The sequence below is a fragment of the Phoxinus phoxinus genome (genome assembly GCF_949152265.1).
Source record: "Phoxinus phoxinus genome assembly, chromosome: 16".
Taxonomy (NCBI): Eukaryota; Metazoa; Chordata; class Actinopteri; order Cypriniformes; family Leuciscidae; genus Phoxinus; species Phoxinus phoxinus.
This window is the reverse complement of record NC_136891.1, coordinates 3546037-3570179: the sequence shown is the minus strand read 5'-3', so window position 1 is coordinate 3570179 and position 24143 is coordinate 3546037. Positions and strand designations below refer to the sequence as shown.

Here is a 24143-nt window from a genome sequence, read left to right as displayed (position 1 = left end):
GTTTCTCAGAAGTAACGTTAGAAGTCGTCATAATTAGGTAAACATTAAATATATATTTGATGTTCCCATTTGCTCAAATAGCAAAAGAAAACTGTAAAATAGTGTTTTCACAACTTTCAAAAAGAAGAAAAAAATAGAGACTGCTAAAGGCAGTCAGAAGAGAGACAGATCAACTTTACCGTCTCTCCCACCAAGAGCCGCTGTAACCCTTCACAGCAGCGTTAACTTTTTAATTTGATGCAAAGGTAATATATAATAACTTATTATAGTGTTACTAATTATAGTGTTATAAATGTAAATACATTAAATATAAAAAAATATATATAAAAAAACATTGCAGGATTTACGATGCTCATCATGACCGTTAAACGCGTCATCATAATCTGTGAAAATGGCGGCGCGTTCGCGATTAACGAACTACATTTCCCGAGTCTTTCCGAGGCGTGCGGCGTGACGTCAGCACGGCTGCTGTCAGTCAGACAAAGACAGTCAGTCAGTCAGGGCGAGTCTTCCTCACAACATCACATAAAATATCATCTTCATCACCTGACAGAGCGCATTAAATGATCTGCTGCGCTGAGATATTGTGTATTTTCCTCATTCCAGGTAAGAAATGGGATTTTATGCATGAGGACAGTCAGTTTTGTGCTGGCTCGTGCTAAGCTAACTAACGTTAGCCGCCTGGATAATTTACTTCGTTTTGTTTATCTTGTTAACAACGCGCTTCGTGGTTTAATTTTAATCGGCATATGCATGTAGTTTAAATCGAGATAGGTTTGTTTGCCTGTCTAGATAGTTTATAAAGTAATATAATCGCCAATTAATTAGTTATTTTGCCAGTTTTCCCAGTGTGAAAGTGCTGAACTCATGTATTTATGCATGCATATTCTTCACATGTACTATTGAATATTCATAAACAATCATGCGAATACCCGACTGAGATTTATATATTTATATATGCTGTTATTTAAAGCTTTTTTGGTGTATCTTTGCAGAGGTCAGGACACAAATGAGTCATGCAAAACTTGTTGTTTATATAGGTGTAAATACCCAATTTGAGTTACTTTATAAGCGCTTGTTTAATAATATGCATTTCGTGTGCACGCTGGCTGTTTTTTTCTAATGCTGGATAAGCAGTTATTTTTCATGCATAGAGATGAAGGGCGTATATCTGTGCATTTATCACTATCACATGACATGCATTTAGAAAATATTAATATTTTAAACACCGTCTGGGCTTTCTAATGCAGTGCAGAGATGGAAATGAATCTAAATGAACGCGATTTGTCAATAATCCTCATTGATCATGAGTTTGCTGCATGGAGTTGTTCTGATCTGCATTCATAACTTGTGTTTCCAGTGTCTGTCTGAACTGAGGAGCGTATAGAGATGCATGGAAAAAGATTTCTTTCCTCTTGGGATACATCCTTTTTGCATGCTACAATTTATAGACAACTCCTGGTTTTAAACTACAACACCTAAACGAATAAGCAAGCAGTTAAAATGAATTTGTCCCCTTTGTCAGTGTATATTAACTTGTGATGTTTTAGTCAGATATTGCAGGGTTTAAAGGTTAGATTTACACGTTTAAGTGTGTAAATGTGCCAACTCTTAAACTAAACTAGTTGCTGAAATTAATAAGTATGTACGCAGTTTACTATAACGTACTATTTGTTGTTAGATTTTGGAAACGACAAATGGCTGATCTGTCAAAACTCACAAATACGTTTTTATAGTGCAAACAAATCCACACTTTTTCCACCCTGCAGAATTGTGTTGCATGATGTCCACGTCTACACGAGTTATTAAATGAAAAGAAGAAGGGCACATGGATCCTCATGTGGGTTATTATTTAAAGCTTTCAGTGAACTCCTTTGACTTGCCGGGATGCAGTCAGATGAGCTGATGCACGTGTGCATGCGGTGCAGGTCTATAGAGCCCTGCGGTGAACGCCTGCAGTGTTTAATGCTCCAGTGCAGGGTTTAGGAGCGCCACACGAGCACTAATGCAGCAGGGCGTATGGGTGAAACCCCCTGTCAGAGAAGGATCGCATGCATGACACACTGTTTTCATTCTGTATCGCTTTCATTGCACACACAATCTCTCAGTCTCTCAGTCAAAGCCTCACAGCGATGTATTTTTAGAAACCCACAGTGGCTGCCACGTTCCTATCTCAGACTTTTATAAGGATCATCTGAGATCTAAGTGGAAGCAATTATGCAGTACAAGAGCTCACTCACTGAGCCTTTTTTTTTTGTTGTTTTTTTTTAGTGGCAAGTGCTTTGGCTCCAGCTGTGCGAGGTTAACGGTTAACCTGTGCAAATATAGTAGGCCTGGAATAATGCCACATCGGTGAGGAATTTCACAGCAAACCAGCAGCGCAACTGGGATGGTTAGCCTAAGTTATAGGAGTTACTAAGTTGCCACAAGGTCACCAGTTTGTTATTAACCTTTCCATCCATTTTTCCGGGAACCGTAGCATGAAGATAAAATAAAGTAGTCACGTGACGTATCACTATTGCTCATTGCAAATAGTTTTAACATGCAGTTTATGTTCAGCATAAGTGAGAGCATGGTTAAAATGTAACCTGGTTGGCTAGTCATCTATTACCGCCTGGTATTAAATAATATACCCATGCATAACTATTAGCTTAATATAAAACCATGTGCTCTAGATTAGGAGGTTAAACAAAACAAGCTTCATATTTGCATTCTGCGCTTTAATCTGGAGTTACATAAACTCCATACTCATCCGTCATTGGGTGGTATGGTTTCCTTGACAACAGCGACAGTAATTGCTCGTGCTCGCTGATGAAAGCCGTCTTGGATAAACAGAATTTTAAGTAGGTCAGATGAATCCTGCTTTTATCATCATAACTCGACTGCCATGAGATGGCGGAACGCTTGAAATTATAATTCATTTGTCTTTAAGATCTAAGTGAATTATGGGCTTGTTCAGAATAGCGTACTTCCTACTATTCCTGAAAGAAAACATGCAGTAGAAAGTCTGTGGTTCACAGTAAGCAAACCACACACTTGCAATGCATTCGGACATTTCTAACGTGACACAAGTGACTATAAAACTGTTAACTCGGCTGTTCTATAAGTACAAGTCAGTAATTGAGTGAGTCGTTGGATTGATTCATACCGTTTAAACCGTAACTAATGCCTTTAAGAGTCATTTGTGAATCTGTTTTATTAAAGAGATCCAGTGCCTAAAAGTAATTTCTTTAAGTGTTCAAAGGGTACAGGAAACACTTAAGTGCTAAAGATTCAATTAAATGAGTCCTTATGATGATGGCAATTAGATTTTAAAATAGTTTTTAGACTTAAGTTATGAATTTTATATAATAATCACATTGTTTCTTCTTTAGGTTTAGTTTCAACATCTTACAAAAATTTTTTTACTTCTAGACTAGTTTTGTTTTAACTTCAAAAAGCAAGTTACCTTGTTGCCTTAATTTTTAGTTTGTTGTAATAAAATGTTTGAGTTAATACAATGAAGAAGAATGGTTTAATAAACAGAAACTGAAAATAGTATGTTATCTTCACACATTAGTTATCGAAGTTGATTTGACAAAAGATAAAAAGTTGTGATAAATCATGAAAATATTTTTTTACAGTGAGACTAGTTTTGTTTTACTAGTAGTTGACCAATAGGAGTTATTTCATGGCAGTTTCAGACATGAAGAAAGATGTACACAATTAAAGCTTGGTAAATGATAATTGAATGCTTAATCATGCATTTTCATGTTGCGTTTGAATGTGACGAGTGTTGCATATTAATGTTTGAAATATTTATTGTTGCATAAAACCCAACAGATCATTAGGATCACATCAGCTAGAAATACCAAGGGTTCACTCACACTCTCAGAAAAAAGGTACAAAAGCTGTCACTGGGGCAGTACCTCTTGAAAAGGTACACTTTTGTACCTAAAGGGTACATATTAGCACCTGCAATGTACATATTAGTACCTAAAAGGAACAAAAGTGTACCTCTTGAAAAGGTACCACCCCAGTGACAGCTTTTGTACCTTTTTTCCTGAGAATGTAAGCATGGTGAGTCCACTTTTAACTACTATGCCGGTGTTCTGTCGATGTAGCATACTTTGTCAGAATAGCATACCGGAAGTTGAGTTTTATAGCGGGGTCTGTCAATTTAGCCTACTTTGTTAAAACTGCATACCAGTGTTTGTGAAGGGTATGCTTCTTTGATGGCCCCTGGTTTAATAAAAATACAGTTTATAAAGGGGTATATTAATAAAAATACAGTTTATAAAGGGGTATGCTGTTTTGATGGCCCCTGGTTTAATACAAATACAGTTTATAAAGGGGTATATTAATAAAAAATACAGTTTATAAAGGGGTATGCTGTTTTGATGGCCCCTGGTTTAATACAAATACAGTTTATAAAGGGGTATATTAATAAAAAATACAGTTTATAAAGGGGTATGCTGTTTTGATGGCCCCTGGTTTGATACAAATACAGTTTATAAAGGGGTATATTAATAAAAAATACAGTTTATAAAGGGGTATGCTGTTTTGATGGCCCCTGGTTTAATACAAATACAGTTTATAAAGGGGTATATTAATAAAAATACAGTTTATAAAGGGGTATGCTGTTTTGATGGCCCCTGGTTTAATACAAATACAGTTTATAAAGGGGTATATTAATAAAAATACAGTTTATAAAGGGGTATGCTGTTTTGATGGCCCCTGGTTTAATACAAATACAGTTTATAAAGGGGTATATTAATAAAAAATACAGTTTATAAAGGGGTATGCTGTTTTGATGGCCCCTGGTTTAATAAAAATACAGTTTATAAAGGGGTATATTAATAAAAATACAGTTTATAAAGGGGTATGCTGTTTTGATGGCCCCTGGTTTAATACAAATACAGTTTATAAAGGGGTATATTAATAAAAAATACAGTTTATAAAGGGGTATGCTGTTTTGATGGCCCCTGGTTTAATACAAATACAGTTTATAAAGGGGTATATTAATAAAAAATACAGTTTATAAAGGGGTATGCTGTTTTGATGGCCCCTGGTTTAATACAAATGCAATTAGGTAATGTGTATATAATATGCGATATAATACACCAACACTTACCGCTTGTAATCTGGTATGCTGAAATGATGGTTTAAATTTAACGCATGCGCAATTCCACTAATTCCACTGCTGCGCATGCGCATTAACCGAAGGTATCCCATTCTGATGGGTATGGTGTTCCGTCAGAACACCGGCCGCAGCTGAACCAGCTTCCAGAGGAGATCAGATCATGTGCTCCTACAGTATCACATTCAAATCCAGACTCAAAACACATCCGTTTAGCTGTGCATTTACAGGTTTAGTTCACTTAAAAAAAAAAAGTTGCTGATAATTTACTCACCCTGATGTCATCCAAGATGTCCATGTCTATCTTTCTTCAGTCGAAAAGAAATTAAGGTTTTTGAGGAAAACATTCCAGGATTCTCCATTTAATGGACTTCAATGGCAACCAAATATCCCAATGTTCAAAGAAGTTTCAAATGTTCGTCTCAATGCAGCTTCAAATCCTCGACACAATCCCAGTCGAGAAATAAGAGTCTTATCCAGCGAAACGATCGGTTATTTTCTAATATATATATATATACACTTTTTAACCACAAATGCCATCTCGTACCCTCTCTGAGATGTTACGTCATCACGTTGGAAAGGTCACAAATGTTTTTTTTTTTTATAATAAAAATCAATTAAAACAAATGGAGTTTTTCGCCCCTTTTTGAACCTGATTACACAGACACATAACTTAGACAGATGACGTGACGCGTGACCTTTCCAACGTGAGAGATCTCAGAGATGTACACGACGGACATTTGTGGTTAAAAAGTATATAATTGTTGTTTTTTTGTGTGAAAATAACCGATCGTTTCGCTGGATAAGACTCTTATTTCTCGACTGGGATTGTGTCGAGGATTTGAAGCTGCATTGAGACGAACATTTGAAACTTCTTTGAACATTGGGATATTTGGTTGCCATTGAAGTCCATTAAATGGAGAAAAATCCTGGAATGTTTTCCTCAAAAACCTTAATTTCTTTTCAACTGAAGAAAGAAAGACAAGGACATCTTGGTGACATCGGGGTGAGTAAATTATCAGCAAAAATTTTTTTTAAAGTGAACTAATGAGCACTGTGCGTCTGACTGATTACGGTACACTATATTTTATTTCTGCATTCTCCGTTTGATTGTAAACTGAACTCAAATGGCACTGATTGATATGATGAACCGGCGTTTTGCACTAATATGAGGGGGATTGACTCATGACGGTCAAGTGAACACTGTGGTGAATAGTACAGATTACTAATCTGGTGGGCTCAGATAATCCACGGTACTACTGAAAATCCACAGAAGAATACTGACCGTCATGAGTCAAAATAAGCCGTATCTTACGTGTTTTGCCAGATGAGAAGTTTATTCTATGTAGCATCTTTATACTATTTTAATTCATTTTACTCCATTTTATAACTGGATCATTTATCTCCTTTAACAACTGCTTTAATTCCCCCTGCTTTTATTTTGTCTATTTTCTATGCAAAGCTCTATGAATTGCTATAGTGTGATGTGATTATTATTATTCCTTTCTATGTAGCCTAAAGCTTTTGAATAACTGTTTAACTTTTCCTTGCTTTTATTTTGTGATTGATTTTCCTCTTTATGTGAAGCACTTTGAATTGCCATAGTGTATGAAATGTGCTATATAAATAAACTTGCCTTGCATACGGTTCACTTTGCTTTTTTAGTGCACCACCATATCATATTTTTTGGGTTTGTTTGTGGTTGACCAATATGGCTTTTAAATAGCAAATGTATTTTCAATAATAATACATAAATATTTCAATATTATTGTTTATGAAGTTAAAATAAGTATTATATAAAAAAAAAAAATGAATGCACCTGACCCAGACCTACGTAGTTCATCTTCCATTTCATAAAGTTGATCGTTGACAAACATGAAGATGGTCAACAACTCAGTGTGTGACAAAGCCTATAGAAAGCAGTCAGAATGACCCTAAAATTTAAGATATCAGGGCAAAAATGCCCCTGTATTAGTTTTTGTCTTGTATTTATATCATGATATATTAAGGAATATCACACGAGTGCTGTTTTGACCAGAATAGCACGAGTGCAAATGTGATATTGATTTTAAACACAATATTGTCCGCTTTTGCTCAGTTTTGCCAATGAAAATATTACCTATAAAGTCAGAGCAGAACTGTTGTTTATCATCTCATTAAAGTTTTTCCATATAAAAACACACACACACACACACACACACAAGGTAGACTATAGTTCACCCAAAAATGTAAATTCTGTCATTTACTCACCCTCGTGGCCATTGTAGCCTTAACCCTTATGTGCTGTTGGGGCTGTTTTCAGCCACTATGGGGTATTTTTGAGTCTTATTTTGGCCATAACTTTTTCCGTGTTTCAGCAAATGGAATGATTTTTGGTGACAAAGCTTATTTTTACACATATTTTAGGAAAATGCTTTGAAATTTTTAAAAAACTTAACAGTACACTCTGGGCAAATTCACTACCCTTTCGTTATGTTCGTGGCTGAAAACAGCCACTACTTTAAACTGCTGTAAAAATTGATCAGATAAATATTTTTTTGCCATTTTTTTTGCATAAATCTATTAATCAACATCAGTCCTGTTCAAAACTACTAAATGTTTTTTTAAAAATCAAGATTTTAACTCTTTAATTGCCAAATTCATAAACTATGTCACTGATTTGGGAGGGGAAAAAACACAAAATTACTTATTTTCAATATAAAATGTGATTGTGGACTGGATTTTTTTTTACCTTTTATCACAGTCTTGGACATGTCAAAGATTAGAAACAACATTGGTTTTGATGCATTGTTAGTTTTTGTGCAGCATCAGATTTAAACTTTTTCTCCCTCATTTACTGTTCGTGGCTGTTTTTGCCCCATTGACTTCCATTATAACCACATTTTTTGATTGCAAAGCCATGACACCATAAAATCATGCATTTTTGATTGTTGGTGGTTTTCCCTGTTGGGAAGAGGTAAAATTTGTAATTTTTACTGTTGATAACCAGGTGGCACCATTAACCCTTTAGGTAGGCCTGTGCAAAAAAAAGCTTAGTTTCTGGCTTTTACATGGAGTTATATGGAGTATAATAGCATAATAAAGTGTGTGTGTGTGTGTGTGTGTGTGTGTGTGTGTGTGTGTGTGTGTGTGTGAGTGAGTGAGTGAGTGAGAGAGAGAGACCTCACCTTGATGCGTCTGAGAAAATCAAAATATGCAACTCAGCTCTCAGAACTACATGGAGTAAACAAAAACAAAAAAGGTGTATTTATGCATCTGCCTTTTGATGGTGAGAAATGCAGACTAAACAAAAACTAAGCAAGTGTATTTAAACACTTGCATGCAAGCCTGCTGGTCATTTGATGGTGAGAAGAGCAGCAAGCAACATGAGAAAGGGCTTGACTTGTAGTGAAGTTTTAGAGATGATCATGCAGCCTGACCCCTCCAGCGAGCTGCAGGATGTATTGTCTTGTCCCTCTGACACCACAGACTCAGGAGAGTCAGACCATTATTTGGATGTGGCACCCTCATCATCCTCTCTAGCTTCCACTGAAGGCGAGGAGGATTCGGAGGATCCTGGGTCTGGGTGGATTGGGAGAAACGGCGAAGTGTGGTTTTCCACCAACGCGGAGACAACTCCCTTTCTTCAGCCTGCCAGAGGCGTGACTCCAGGGCCGACGAGATGATTGACCTCATTGTCAGCATGACCAACCTCCAAAACGCAGAGCTCTGCTGATTTCTTGAATCTTGAGAGGGACATGGTGGCTCTAAAAATCGCACGACCACTGTGATCATCCCACAGGCAACGTGTGGACTCCCCTCTGGACCTGTAGACGCCGGCCAAAATCAGTAGCCCCATGTAGGCACGGAGATCTGTGGAGTCCACCCCGGTCCAGTTTCTCATTGTGCGGCGCCCGTAAAAAACAGATTGAACACAGAATCAATGTTCTGGACCCTTGCGATGGCATAGCGCGTCGGCCATGAAGTCACGACTCTGGCAGGCTGAAGAAAGGGAGTTGTCTCCGGGTTGGTGGAAAACCACACTTCGCCGTTTCTCCCAATCCACCCAGACCCAGGATCCTCCGAATCCCCCTCGCCTTCAGTGGAAGCTAGAGAGGATGATGAGGGTGCCACATCCAAATCAGGATCTGCCTCTCCTGAGTCTGTGGTGTCAGAGGGAGAAGACAATACATCCTGCAGCTCGCTGGAGGGGTCAGGCTGCATGATCATCTCTAAAACTTCACTACAAGTCAAGCCCTTTCTCATGTTGCTTGCTGCTCTTCTCATCATCAAATGACCAGCAGGCTTGCATGCAAGTGTTTAAATCCACTTGCTTAGTTTTTGTTTAGTCTGCATTTCTCACCATCAAAAGGCAGATGCATAAATACACTTACTTTGTTTTTGTTTACTCCATGTAGTTTTGAGAGCTGAGGTGCATATTTTGATTTTCTCAGACGCATCAAGGTGAGGTCTCTCACACACACACACACACACACACACACACACACACACACACACACACACACACACACACACACACACACACACACACACACTTTATTATGCTATTATACTCCATATAACTCCATGTAAAAGCCAGAAACTAAGCTTTTTTTTGCACAGGCCTACCTAAAGGGTTAATGGTGCCACCTGGTTATCAACAGTAAAAATTACAAATTTTACCTCTTCCCAACAGGGAAAACCACCAACAATCAAAAATGCATGATTTTATGGTGTCATGGCTTTGCAATCAAAAAATGGGGTTATAATGGAAGTCAATGGGGCAAAAACAGCCACGAACAGTAAATGAGGGAGAAAACGTTAAAATCTGATGCTGCACAAAAACTAACAATGCATCAAAACCAATGTTGTTTCTAATCTTTGACATGTCCAAGACTGTGATAAAAGGTAAAAAAAAATCCAGTCCACAATCACATTTTATATTGAAAATAAGTAATTTTGTGTTTTTTTCCCTCCCAAATCAGTGACATAATTTATGAATTTGGCAATTAAAGAGTTAAAATCTTGATTTTTTTTAAAACATTTAGTAGTTTTGAACAGGACTGATGTTGATTAATAGATTTATGCAAAAAAAATGGCAAAAAAATATTTATCTGATCAATTTTTACAGCAGTTTAAAGTAGTGGCTGTTTTCAGCCACGAACATAACGAAAGGATGGGAATTTGAACAATGCACAAGGGTTAAAGTTCATGTGTAATGAATTCTATGTTGAAGCAAATAAAATAAAATAATTTCTTAAGCTACTTATTGTAATGTCTATTTGATGCTTTTCTCGTTTAACACAATAATGACTTTAAATAATCTTTCGGGGGTAATTTCTGAGCCAAATTTGACATGCAATTAATTCAACAATTAAGTGTAATAAATTCGATTATTACACATTTTAATTGCCTTGTATTTATGTATTTTATTATTATTTTAATACATTTGCGGCCATTTTAGTTGCAGTCTGGAGTCCTGAGATGAATGAACCAGAAGCAGCATCAGCTTCATTGTTTTTAGTTTCTTGTCTCTTGAAAAGGGGTTATTTAACTACTGGATGGCCAATATAGGTTATGGCAATTTAATAAATCAAATAAGATTAACTTAGAAGCTAACTGGATGCCACTCAATCATAACAATGTGTCAATATTGTTGCATAATAATTTTTTTTTTTTTTTATTGTACCTTTTTTAACAATAGGGAGCATTCAGTATGTACTAGTATACAGTTCACAGACTCAATTCTGAATGTTCTGTTTGTTTCTTCTCCTATAATGTCCATTGATGCACATGTGATTGATGTGTTGTGTATTGAGCTACGAATCAGCAAATAACGTTAGTTTCTGTGTCCCATCAGAATGTCTCACTACACAGATGAGCCACGCTTCACCATCGAACAGATCGACCTGCTCCAGAGACTGCGGCGTACAGGGATGACCAAACCTGAGATCGTGCACGCCCTGGACACCCTGGAGCGACTCGACCGCGAGCACGGGGACAAATTCGGCCGCCGCGGACCGCCGGACTCCAACGCCACCACCTCCAGCACTACACCCACCTCAAATAACACTAGCAGCGCCACTTTGGCAACTTCCTCCACCACTTCCACAGCGACGCAGACGCAGTTCCACGGTAACTTATCGCCATCGCCCAACAACAGTTATGCTACATCTCCGCCCGCCGTTTTACCATCGCCGGTGTCTCTGGTCGCCATGGTCCAGAATGGGCGGGACGCTTTGGCGGCCACACCCAACGGGAAACTATCACCGAACCGTTGCCCGGTAAACAGTGCGGCGGCGATGAGGTCGTACGGGCTGGAGGGGTCAGAGGAGGACCTGGATATAGACGACAAGGTGGAGGAGCTCATGAGGTCAGTGCGGGTCAGGGTTATTATAGTTACCGTATTTTCCGGAGAATTAATCGCATCAGTCAAAAAATGCGTCACGAAGAGGAAAAAAGTTGCATTTATTTAGAAATGTATTTCACAAAATCCAAGAACAAACATTTAATATGGAAAGACAAGTTATTCAACTACACAATAGCACACAGAACAACAGGCTGAATAGGTGTCTGGTGTGTTAGCGTAACACATTAACAGTTATTCAGCAACACAATAGCATAAAGAACATATACCTGGGAGGCTGAATAGACTAAATAACAAAAGCCAGCGAGTCCAACAAGTTACCGGTAAGCAAGTTCAGTTCACCAAGCTCCCGCAATCTCATTTATTCCACATCACTGAATACATTGAACTCTTCCTCGGTGTCACTTCTGAACAACTCCGCTAACTAGAGCGCCCTCTCGCGGCTGTAGACGGTAATGTTTTCTCTTGGTTCATCTCTGTCAGTTTGAATTAATTTAGATATATAAGTCGCACCTGACTATAAGTCGCAGGACCAGCAAAACTATGAAAAAAAAGTGCGACTTATAGTCCGGAAAATACGGTAACCTAAACTGAAAACATTAACATTTTCATTACGTTAACTGAGCTAAAAAAAAAAAAAAAAAAAAACCTGTTTTATGTTAGCTAATTGTCAAATCAACATTTTCATTTAGTCTAACTTCATTTACTAAAATAACTGAAACTTGAATTAAAACAAGTTTATTAAAATATTTTAAAAAAGTTCAAAATATTTATTGTTGCTTTTTTTTAACAAAAGGGAATATACAGTATGTTCTAAACAGTATTTTTTTAGTTTTACTAGTGTTTGACCTATATGGATTTGGAATCATTTTACATAAATATTTGTATAAAGTTGCACATAATAATAAAAAGAAAAATAATTTTATGTATTTATTTATGTTTTAAATACATCTGCAACCATTTTAGTTGCAGTCTAAAGCCCTGAGATGAATGAGCCAAAAAAAAAACAACGTATTTTATTTCAGCAACTTGTCGAAGCAACAGTGTTCCGGTTTGTATTTCCACAGCGTGAAGGTAAGATCTAACGGATTTATGAATGAACCGCTCATTTTGAAATCTCCCCGCTCTACTGATATTTGCCATAATATCCGCTTCAAACATTACAACGATCAGAAAACTTTAACTTGACAATAAGTAAATCCACTTCACCAGCGAATTACTCTTCGCCAGCGATGCCATAGAGATACAGAAGTTCAAAGACAAAGTTATAAAGATGGCTGCGTGCTTGTTTCTCTGCCGCATAAGGTCTATACTGTAAACTGAGAAACTATAATAGTATCTCAGTGATGCTAAAATATCTCTGGTGTGGGTCAAAACCCACAAACTCACTCTGAACCTGACCTGAATTTAACACTATCAGATAGTGATTGTGTTTCCCAGGTGTAAACGGAGTCATTTTGCTCTGAGGCCGTCCGCGATGAGTTTGATCATCTTCACATACGTCATGTTTGCGTCCTGTGATGTGTGCAGGCGGGACAGCACCCTGGTGAAGGAGGAAATCAAAGCCTTTCTGGGTAACAGACGCATCTCTCAGGCTGTGGTGGCTCAGGTCACAGGTCAGTCCGTCATCACCCTATTACCCCAATTTGTAAAAACATGCAACAGTAATGCACATACAATGTAAATATATGGGGCTAGACATTGCACTGGAATTAACATTAAAATGCACACAATTTCAAAAGAACAGCCACAAGAAAAAAACGGGACTTCAAGGTCATTATTTGCGGACATTTTCAAGTCTTGCTAATATCAACATTTAAGCAATTTTAAGCATTCAAGCACAAGATGTGAAAGAGAACTCGATTCTTATAGATGATTTTACGTGCACACACACATCTGAAGCGTACGCAGAATATCGCCTCATTACTTTTGCATTACAAGTTTGCAGAAATGTTGTTAAAATATGCAAATAGTGCATTATCGGATTAAATATGCACTCATCTGCATAAAAAGCCAGACCAGAAATCTGAACATTGTACAAAGACAGGATCAGAAGGGGATTTTGGATATCTCTTTTTATCAAAAAAATAAAATAAATACGGTCATACTCATCAAAATGTTAGATACTGTATATCAGGCAAATTATATATGTGACCCTGGATCACAAAACCAGTCTCGAGTCGCACGGGTATATCTGTGGCAATAGCCAACATTACATTGTATGGGTCAAAATTATAGATTTTGCTTTAATGCCAAAAATCATTAGAATATTATGTAAAGATCATGTTCCATGAAGATATTTAGTAACTTTCCTACCGTAAATATATAAAACGTATTTTTGTGAGTGAATGCAGCACAATCGTGAACATAAATGCACAACTTTAAAGGAGATTTTCTCAATGTTTCGAATGTTTTCCCTCAGATTCCAGATTTTCAAATAGTTGCATCTCGGCAACTATTTTAATTCAAACCATACATCAATGGAAAGCTTATTTATTCAGCAATTTAAAAAAAAATGACCCATGTGACTGGTTTTGTGGTCCAGGGTCACATGAAGAAATCTCTCTGTAAAAACATTCAGAATAGAGACGCAAAAATCTACAGATTCAATCTAAGACTAAATCTACAGACGCAAAGATAGTGTAATAAAATAAACACTTAAGTGTATTTTGGATGTTTCTTTCCACTAGTCTAAAAGAAGATTAAGCAAAATCATAGCCCAAAATCTAACAATTGACCAGTGCCTGGTATTAGTATTAATTTATATTTAAATTATACAGTGAAGTATTGAAAAAAAAAAAATAATACTTTGGTAGAAAAACCCCATAGCATTGGCAGCTATGTGATATCCATCATATCCAGTGTGATGGATTCACTTATCATATCCAGAAGTTTATTTGCCAAGAACAGTAGTCCCACTACAAGAGGGTTTAGACTTCACAGCTCAAATAACACTTATAAAACGGATAGTTCCAGTCCTTGAGCCGTTTGAAGCCATTGTAAATTACTCTACAAACACACACCTGTGACCGCATTACATCAGTATTGCTGTGCCACTGCGTTAATAAATATTTTTATGGACTAGCTGTTTTATAAAAGCAAGCTCTGTTTTATTTTTGCCTTGTCTCGTCTCCTTTTATGCCTCTCTTATTTGCACATTATCTTACTGTACAGCACTTTGGCACAACACTGTTGCTTTTAAATGTGCTATAGAAATAAAATTTGACTTGACTTGAACTTAGAACAGCTGAGGGCCGTTGTTTGGCACAATGTAGAGCGGAGATTGGGGCTTATTGCTTTATTTTGCATTTGTACAAGCGAAGTCAAAATGATTGTCTGTGGTAATTGACAGCATGTCACTGATGATGTTTTGAAACTGGAATATTCCTTATGCCTGGTTCAGATTACACTATTTTTTTTTGATAATCTTGTCGTGTCGTGGACAAGAACCATGTCAGACTACACGTTGCTTTCCGCCCTGTCATCACGTGCCGTCTCACACACACATTCACTCGCACACATACATAAGCACTCACTCTCACGCACACACACACACACTCTCTCGCGCACTCACTCACACACACACTCACTCACACGCACGCACTCTCTCGCGCTCACTCACACACAAACGCACACACGTACTCTCTCGCGCTCACTCACACACACATGCTCACTCACTAGCGCACACACACACACACAAACTCGTGCTCAATCGCACATACAAACGCACACATGCTCACTCACTAGCACAAACGCACACTCACTCTCTCACACACACACACGCATGTGAAGCATCGCAGACACGGCGTAGGTGGTTGCCCACTATGACACTATACGAGATGAAACGATCGAATCTTGTGTCCCGATGCCCGTTGTCGTTTAAATCCCCACGACACCTACGTCAAACGAATCGTGCCAAAATCGTGTAATCTGAACCAGGCATTAAAGCACTGTGTCCTAAACAGGTGTGATGTGGCAAGAGATCAATTTCTGTTTTTGTTCCCGAAGAACCACAACTGCAACAAATCTCTGATGGTTTTATCTTGTTCCACATAGCTTTATATTAAACACCATGTCCTGATTAACTAAGATTTTGTTCATTGCATTTTGCTTTTAGTGAGGACAGAACAATAATGTGCAATAGGTTTAATCATAATTACTAAACAGAAATAGAATTACGAATGTTCGGTGTGAGATGACCTGTCGTTTTGTCATTATTCTGACCATTCTTTCATCGACCAGTGCATTCATTTGTTATTGATTTGTGATTCTGTGTGTCAGGCATCAGTCAGAGCAGAATCTCTCACTGGCTCCTCCAGCAGGGCTCGGATCTCAGCGAACAGAAGAAGCGAGCTTTCTACCGCTGGTACCAGCTTGAGAAGACCACGCCAGGTTAACAAACTTCACTCGCTTTGAATTTACTGTAGGTTGGTAGATCCACAAAGATAAGGTTGAATCCAACCGTACAGCCTCAATTGTTTATTTACACTAAAAGTTTGAGTTTTTTTTTTTTTTGCAAGAAATTAATACTTTTATTCAGCAAGGATGCATTAAATTGATCAAAAGTGGCAGCAAAGACATTTATAATGCTACAAAAGATTTCAATTTTAAATAAATGCTGTTCATTTGAACTTATTTTTGATTACTTTATTCTATTTATCAAAGAATCCTGTTTTCAACATGGATAATAATCTTAAATGTTTCTTGAGCAGCAAATCATCATATTAGAATGATTTCTGAAGGATCATGTGACACTAAAGACTGGAGTAATGATGCTGAAAAAAAAATTCAGCTTTGATCACAGGAATAAATTAAGTTTTAAAATCTATTCGAATAGAAAATATTGCTGTTTTTACTGCATTTTTGATCAAATAAATGCAGCTTTGGTGAGCAGAAGAGACTTCTTTCAAAAACATAAAAAAAAGTATATATTTATCAGCGTATATATTTTCAGGTGCCACACTAAATATGCGACCCACACCTGTGTCTCTGGATGAGATGGAGTGGCGCCAGACTCCGCCCCCCATAAGCTCCGCCCCCGGAAGCTTTCGTCTGCGCCGAGGCAGTCGATTCACCTGGAGGAAGGAATGTCTTGCTGTGATGGAGAGGTGAGTGAGAGAGAGAGAGGAATGTCTGAAAAACGGTCAGTAGCCGTGTTTCCATTACCCTTCAAATTGCGCAAATTGAAATTGCGAATTGAAAATACGCTCAATGGAAACACGTCAATTTCGCAAAAACTCCCATTTATCGCAAAAAAGTTTTTACGCTCGCATGAGGAGGTTTTTCAGGCAATTCGAAAAAGAAATATTTCACAAAACTGCAATGGAAACAGTTTTTGCGCATTTACAGTCACCTGACGTAATGACGCGGTGTGTTTGGACAGAAGACGACACCGAGTTCTTTATTAAATTCATAAAAGACAAAATAATTGCAGGAATACTGGATTCTAAACCTCAAAGAAATGCCACAATCAAGACCTCGAAGCAGAATTGAGGGAGAAACACTAGAAACATTCACAAGTATAAGAGTCTTTCCTTGCCATTAATGATTGGATAACGCACACACGTCTCCTTCCATTAATAATAATGGCCAGTGCGGTGACTGAGATATACATAAACCTACCAACATCCGTCGCCATGATTTTTGGAATGACTTATTGCGAGAGGTAAAACATTATGGAAACGCGCCTAATGTTATGTCTCGATAATCAAATTAGGAATAAAATCTGACAACAACAATATAATAAAATTCCCTTTTTTAACTCAAATCATGCCAACAAACAGGCTGTTCTCGCAAACTGTAGGCGGTTTATAGTTTAGAAACGGAAGCTATCTGTTTGAAATCTATTTATTTTGTTCTCTCCTCAGTTATTTCAGTGATAATCAATATCCAGATGAAGCCAAACGAGAGGAGATCGCCAACGCCTGCAATGCTGTAATTCAGAAACCAGGTAGAAGCGCTGGTGTGTCTGAATCTGCACAGCTGTGTTCGCTCATTTGTAGTGCGACAGATAAATGTCACGGTTGCAATTTTTATTCTCGCAATCATCTCTGACCTTTCAATCTTGTTTCTCCTGCCTAGGAAAGAAGTTGTCTGATTTGGAAAGAGTAACGTCCTTAAAAGTCTACAACTGGTTTGCCAATCGACGCAAAGAGATCAAGAGGAGGGCCAATATTGGTAATGTGTTTTAGTTGGTTTATATTAGTTTCAGCATAATTGAGATGCTATTATAGTTTTTATTTTAATAATAGTTTTAATAATAGGCCTAATAAATTAAAAAGTAATTGAAAAATGTTGTAGTGTTTTTGTTATTTTTATAGTTTTATTCATTTTATTTTATTTCTGTTTTATGAAAATTAGAAATGTTTCTTTGCCAAGTAGAAATAATAAATGCAAATATTATATTTTTGTAATGGTTTTAGTTAACTAATAACCCTCATTTATACGTAGTAAAAGACATTTGAAATGACTTAATTGTCTTAACGAAGAAACCTGGTCAAATGACTCAGGAGTTTACTGGTTTTTGCTGATATTCGTTTGTTGTGGTCACTTAGTGGTTTTTAAAAAGTTTCAGATGTTTCATGACAGGGTCTTTTTTCCAAGAAGCCACAATTCTGGAAAGCCACGGGATAGATGTGCAGAGTCCTGGAGGACACTCCAACAGTGACGACATCGACGCGAACGACTACAACGAACCGGTGAGTGAATCTAACGACTCGGATTCATCATCTAACACAATTGCTAGAGCGGATCTTCATTCAGATTTCATTACAGGGCTGTGATGTTGCCTATTTTGAAAAGAGAAGCGTGAACAGACCTTTTGGTTACTACCGTCTGGAGCCCACCTCACCAACACAGGTATCGCATGAGAACATGAAGAACATCACACACACTTTATACGTGCAAGTAATCAAAGCTCAAGATGGAGTTACACGAAAACACTCTTAAAGGGGTGGTTGATTATGATTTCACTTTTCTAACTTTAGTTAGTGTGTAATGTTGCAGTTTGAGCATAAACAACATCTGCAAAGATACAACGCTCAAAGTTCAAAGCAAAGGAAGATATTTGCTTTTAAATAAATTGCTTTTCAAGGACTACAACAAACGGCTGCTAGGGACTACACGGGTTAGTTTACATAAACCCCGCCCCCAGAACACGATTTATAGATTATCAAGACAGAATATGCTAATCAGATAACTACACATAAGCTACATAAATTCATCATGTTGTCACTTCTTCTTGAGTCTCTCCATCATTGTCTGACTCCAGTTTGAACATAAAAGGCTAAAGGTTTTTGAAATGTTCAGTGCATGTGTGTGTGAGGTAAAAGGACATGTGCTCTGGAAGCTCCGCCCCCTGTGCAGGGAGCAGCAGCTCATTTGCATTTAAAGGGACAGACACACCATTTTTAAATTTTAACATGCTATATAAAAATATCTGTGTGGTATTTTGAGCTAAAACTTCACATACACACTCTGGGGACATCAGACTTATTTTACATCATGTGAAAAGTGCATTATACCATCCCTTTAAGATTAAAGGTGGGGTGAATTGTCTTTGAAATATGCTGTTTGGAAGTAAGTCAGACGGACATAACAAACGTGTAGCCAATCAGCTTTAGGGGGCGTATGATGGTGGAGGAGAGAGAAGAGCAAGAGGTGCAGAAATAGAGATGAGACAATACAAAAGAGAAAAGCTCAGAAGAAATCACTGGAAAATAAAGGGTTATGTCTGGGCAAGAGCTTTAGGACCCGCATTAATATTAGAAACGATGTCCAGCGCTGAAGAGAGCGAAGCGGGAAGGCCTGAAAACAGACGCGGATGTTGCTTTGATTCGCTCCACATGTGAGTAACACTGGGTTTCAGTGTCATTGTGCTGTTGGCAACTAACAACCAACTCTTGTGTACTGTACGTAAATTTTTTGTGCTTTCTTGTCATTCGTTCATCATCTGCGCTTTATTTTTCGAGAAGCATTAATTCGGTTGCGCTTCTGCTATGATAAACATGCATTCTTGGATTGCGTGCGTAATGAAGGCCAGTTAGTCAGAGTCGCGCTGACGACTGCTAGTGATTGCAATGTTTAGCGTCATTGTTAGTGCACTCGACTCGCTTGCAGGGGATCGGGGTTCGAGACCGACTTTAGACCGTTTTAGAGGCGTAGCAATGAAGAAGGGGTGTGTTTGTTTGGGTTGATTTCAAACATCAACATTGGCCAACAGCATATTTCAAAAACAACTTACCCCACCTTTAACATACAAATACATTTGTGACTGGATCACAAAACCAGTCGCAAGTCGCACGGGTATATCTGTGGCAATAGCCAACAATACATTGTATGGGTCAAAATTATCGATTTTTCTTTTATGCCAAAAATCATTAGGTTATTTAGTAAAGATCATTTTCCATGAAGATATTTTGTAACTTTCCTACTGTAAATATATAAAACATGTATTTTTGTGAGTGAATGCAGCACAATCATGAACATAAATGCACAACTTTAAAGGAGATTTTCTCAATGTTTCGATTTTTTTGGCACCCTCAGATTCCAGATTTCCAATAGTTGTATCTCGGCCAAATATTGTCCTATCCTAACAGACCATACATCAATGGAAAGCGTATTTATTCAGCTTTCAAATGATGTATACATCTTAATTTAAAAAAAATTGACCCATGTGACTGGATAAATTAATCCATACACTGATGAGCCAAAACATTATGACCACCTGCCTAATATCCTGTTGGTCCTCCACGTGTTGCCACCCAGGCATGGCCTCTACAAGAGCCTGAAGGTGTCCTGTGCTCTCTGGCACTGAGATGTAAGCAGATCTTCAACTGAACTGAACTTGTTGGTCCGGCATATCCCACAGATGCTCAACTGGATTAAGATCTGGAGAATTTGGAGGCCAGAGAACACCTCGAACTCTTCATCATGTTCCTCAAACCATTCCTGAACAATGTGTGCAGTGTGATAGTGTGCTTTATCCGGCTGAAAGAGCCCACTTCCACCCGACAACACCATTATTGATGCGGGAGCGACACACAGCCTTGCCGTTCCAGAGATAATCCTTGCCATAACAATCTGGCCCTTGTCAAAGTCTCTCAGATCTTTATTCCTGCATCCAACACAATGATTACAAGAACTGATTGTTTACTTTCCATCTAATCTATCCAGACCGTAATATGTGGCCTTGTTAGGAGATGATCAACAATATTCACCTCACCTTGACTGGTCATAATGTTCTGGCTCATCGCTGTATGTAAACATTTATAATATTACAAATTACATAGATATCATTTTGACCAATGCTAGTGCTAATCAGTATTATATACCAATATATTGTAAAAAAAAAAAAAAAAAAAAAAAAAAAAAAAAAGTTATAATGAAATGTATTATTTTACTTGTAAAGCATATAAAATATATATACATTGTAAAAAAAAAATACATTTAGTATTTTTGTAACCTGATATTGAACCGTTTCACTGCCGCAGTTGCTAATTCACGTACTTGTATCTTTAAGGATGACGTCGCCGGCAATCACGCAGACCACCAGGACCCCATTTCTCTCGCCGTGGAGATGGCAGCTGTCAATCACAGCATCCTCGCCCTGTCCCGTCCGGGAGCCGTGGCCAGTGAAATCAAAACAGAGGCGCTGGATGACGACTGAGGAAGACTGCAGGACGATGAGAATCAATGTGTGGATGTTCGCAGACGTGTTCATGGGGCCACGACCAAATCAGCGCTCTGTCTCAAGCTTTTAGATGCTAATATCGCCTGCCATCAACACTCCTGCTGAACCACTAAACAAACCCAGAAGCGGAAGGTTGTTCCTACGGCCTCCCGAACCCTTGCAGAGAAGCTGACCCAAACCTCATACCTCATTCCAGTGACTCGTCTAATGTTCGTGTGCTTCCCTGTCTCCGTGCTCCAGTAACTCTCATCGCCTCGTTCTCACGGAGAAGCTCATGGCAAGATCGTTCAGGAGAGAGGTGAGTCTGAGAGACGAAAAGACGTTTTCAAACGGCAAAGCTGTACTTAGTTTCCGCTCTGGATCCATGACGAACTCTTCCATTCCCACTACAGATGCTCTGTTAACTGCTTTAATGTTTCTACTTTCCTTTTGTGTGCGACTTCATCAAACTGCAATTGGGTGAATCTCATGAAAACGGTCAAGAACACATTTCGCCACAAATGAAAGGCAGAGAAAATAAAAAAAAATCGATATTTTGCACAGAATAAACAATGTTTTGAGGACCGCTAAGATAGTTTTTAGCATATTTTAAAGCAAAATTACATTACCGTAATGCGAGGGAAAATATAAAAGCATTTTTCCTACTTTTTAAAATGCAGATTTAAAACAAATTTAAATAAAACACAATTCTGGGGGGAAATGTGCATAGCGCAACTAACATAAAAATTCCTTTTGATTTGCAGGTTTTTTGTGTGTGTGTGTGTGTGTGTGTGAGATTCACCCAAATGCATTAGAAAGAACTTTTATGTGCAAAGGGGGGGAAAACTGAAGTATAATCATAGTGAAACTTGAAAGAAATGGTTAAATAAACCACCAAAGCGTGCAAAGTTATCCTGTGCAAAAGCGTAAGTCTCCCAGACTCTAAATGAACCTGCAAAGAGAGACTTCAGTCGGCAGACGGCTAGCTTCCTTTATTTCAAACCGTTCAATGTCCAGCATTACCCACAGTCAATTAGCAGCATTATTCTTATGTTTGTATTTATTTATCGTTTATGTTTTTATTTACGTGCAATTCACGCAAAGAGTCAAGACCGAAGCATCTGTTCTCATTGTGTTTTAGATGTTTAGATCTAAAGATGTCAATGTGAAATATCATTCCTCTAACATGTTGGCTCGAGGTGACAGCAGTCAGAACTCCAGTGCGTAAATGACGCTGCACAAGGCTTTATTATTATTATTATTATTATTGTGAAATGACATCAGAATTTCACAGTGTTCAAGAGAGACTGACTAATAAATGTTTCCTCTGCTGCCACGGAGATTCTGAGAGTCTGAACTCTCATCTAACATAAGCTTGGTTCCAAAATGTAGCTTAATGTATTCCGAAATGGTTCTAAAAGAACTTTATTCACTCGCTGGGCTTCATTTATTTTGTAAAAAAAAAAAAAAACGAACAGAACAAATAATTCGCAGAACCATTCTTGCGTAAATGATCTCAAACTTGCTACGATGGTTTTAAAGTTATTCGTACATAAATGTAGTAGCGGCTCTTGGTCGGAGATTTTAGGTAGGGCGGATTCTGGGTCTTAGCGCTAGTTTATGCTAAACATTTTGTAAGCTTTATATTCTAATCGCTGAACACATCAGACACACTTTTGGCAGAATTCGTATATCCTTGCGTTATTTGGCGCTCTAATGATGATTGACAGACTTTATTACACATGTCAAACGCATAGAATGTCATCTTAGCATTGCCTTAATGTAGTATTTAATACCTCAGAATGTTGCAAATGTCAATTCTCAGAACAAACACAACAGAACTACTGTATAGAAAAGCTATTCACATGACTGTTTAAACTAATACTTTCATTAATCTGATATGCTACTCCACATAAGAAGAACAGACATGCCAACTAGTTACTGACCCGATGCAGACACGTATCTGAAGCGACTGATATCGTCTTGTTCTGGAGCAAGGTTTATGTAAGGTCACGTAGATATCATCATTTGGTCAATGGTTCTCTATGAGAGCTCGCTGCAGTTCCATTTCTCACCACAGATTTACATTGGAAAACTGAGGGGGCGCTGTAGAGGCTCCGAGACCGTATCATAAATACATGCGCTACATTTGAATATATCCTGCTCACTTTACGACTTATAATAGTCTAGAAAATCCGGGGAAAATATTTGTTGCATAATGCTGAACACATTCACAATTTCTTGTTAATTCCGTGTATAGAGGTCTATGTTTGGATGAATATGTTGGTGCCGCGGCTGCATAAATAAACTCTAAACTGAAATTACGCAAGAATGATTTTGACAGAAATTCGTTCTGCTCGTGACATGAATGAAGCCCTGATTTTATGTATCCTTCCTCTATCTTCCTGTGTACAATTGTTCAATTGATATTTACGAAATGTCAATTTTTGTTAAATATTAATTCAAGGTTCTTTTTATTTGATTGTTTTACACAGTTTTTGTTATGTTCAGAGCAGTCTCCTGAAGCGTGTCTGGTTCAGATGAAGCACCCCCTTCACTTATTAAGTAACTCACCATTTTATTTGCCACATTTTTTTTACCGTTTTATTTCAATGAACATTGTAGCGGCGATATACAAATGCTGTAATGTTTAAATGACCTTTTACATTTGTATTTATAGTGCAAGAAAGAAAAACTGAAAAGGATGGAAACTTCCTTGTTCATGGTTGTGTGTCATTAGAGCCTCTTGAAACTTTATACACATGATGAAATGTGCCAAACTGCATTATGACGTCGAGTATTGACATATCTCACAGTGACATACTACGAATGACTCGTTCGTTGTCTCAAGTGTTTGATTCCAGAGCAACGGACGCTTTTATTCTGTGAACCCGTAACGTAACCCTGCTGGTTTAAAGGGGGTGCTTTCCATTTAGTTCTTCAGAGTGCATTTTCATATGTCTATAAACAGAAAATCTATAGGCTTATAAAAGCAACTGTATAAATAA

General features: G+C 37.8%; 1 protein-coding gene across 3 annotated transcripts; it reads left to right on the top strand.

The window, feature by feature from the left end:
• Positions 1 to 404: 404 nt before the first annotated feature.
• Positions 405 to 24143, top strand: hmbox1b (homeobox containing 1 b). 3 transcript variants are annotated; one of them, XM_079639580.1, is made up of 10 exons: positions 405 to 606; positions 10959 to 11471; positions 12996 to 13081; positions 15747 to 15857; positions 16420 to 16573; positions 17333 to 17415; positions 17547 to 17642; positions 18069 to 18163; positions 18240 to 18323; positions 20986 to 24143. In XM_079639580.1, exons 2-10 carry the CDS (start codon positions 10960 to 10962, stop codon positions 21130 to 21132), a joined length of 1368 nt encoding a protein of 455 aa, XP_079495706.1. In that variant the 5' UTR covers positions 405 to 606; position 10959; the 3' UTR covers positions 21133 to 24143. The 3 variants fall into 3 exon arrangements, with proteins under 3 accessions (XP_079495706.1, XP_079495707.1, XP_079495705.1); XM_079639581.1 differs by having other exon boundaries at positions 420 to 606; positions 18072 to 18163; XM_079639579.1 differs by having other exon boundaries at positions 446 to 606; positions 18054 to 18163.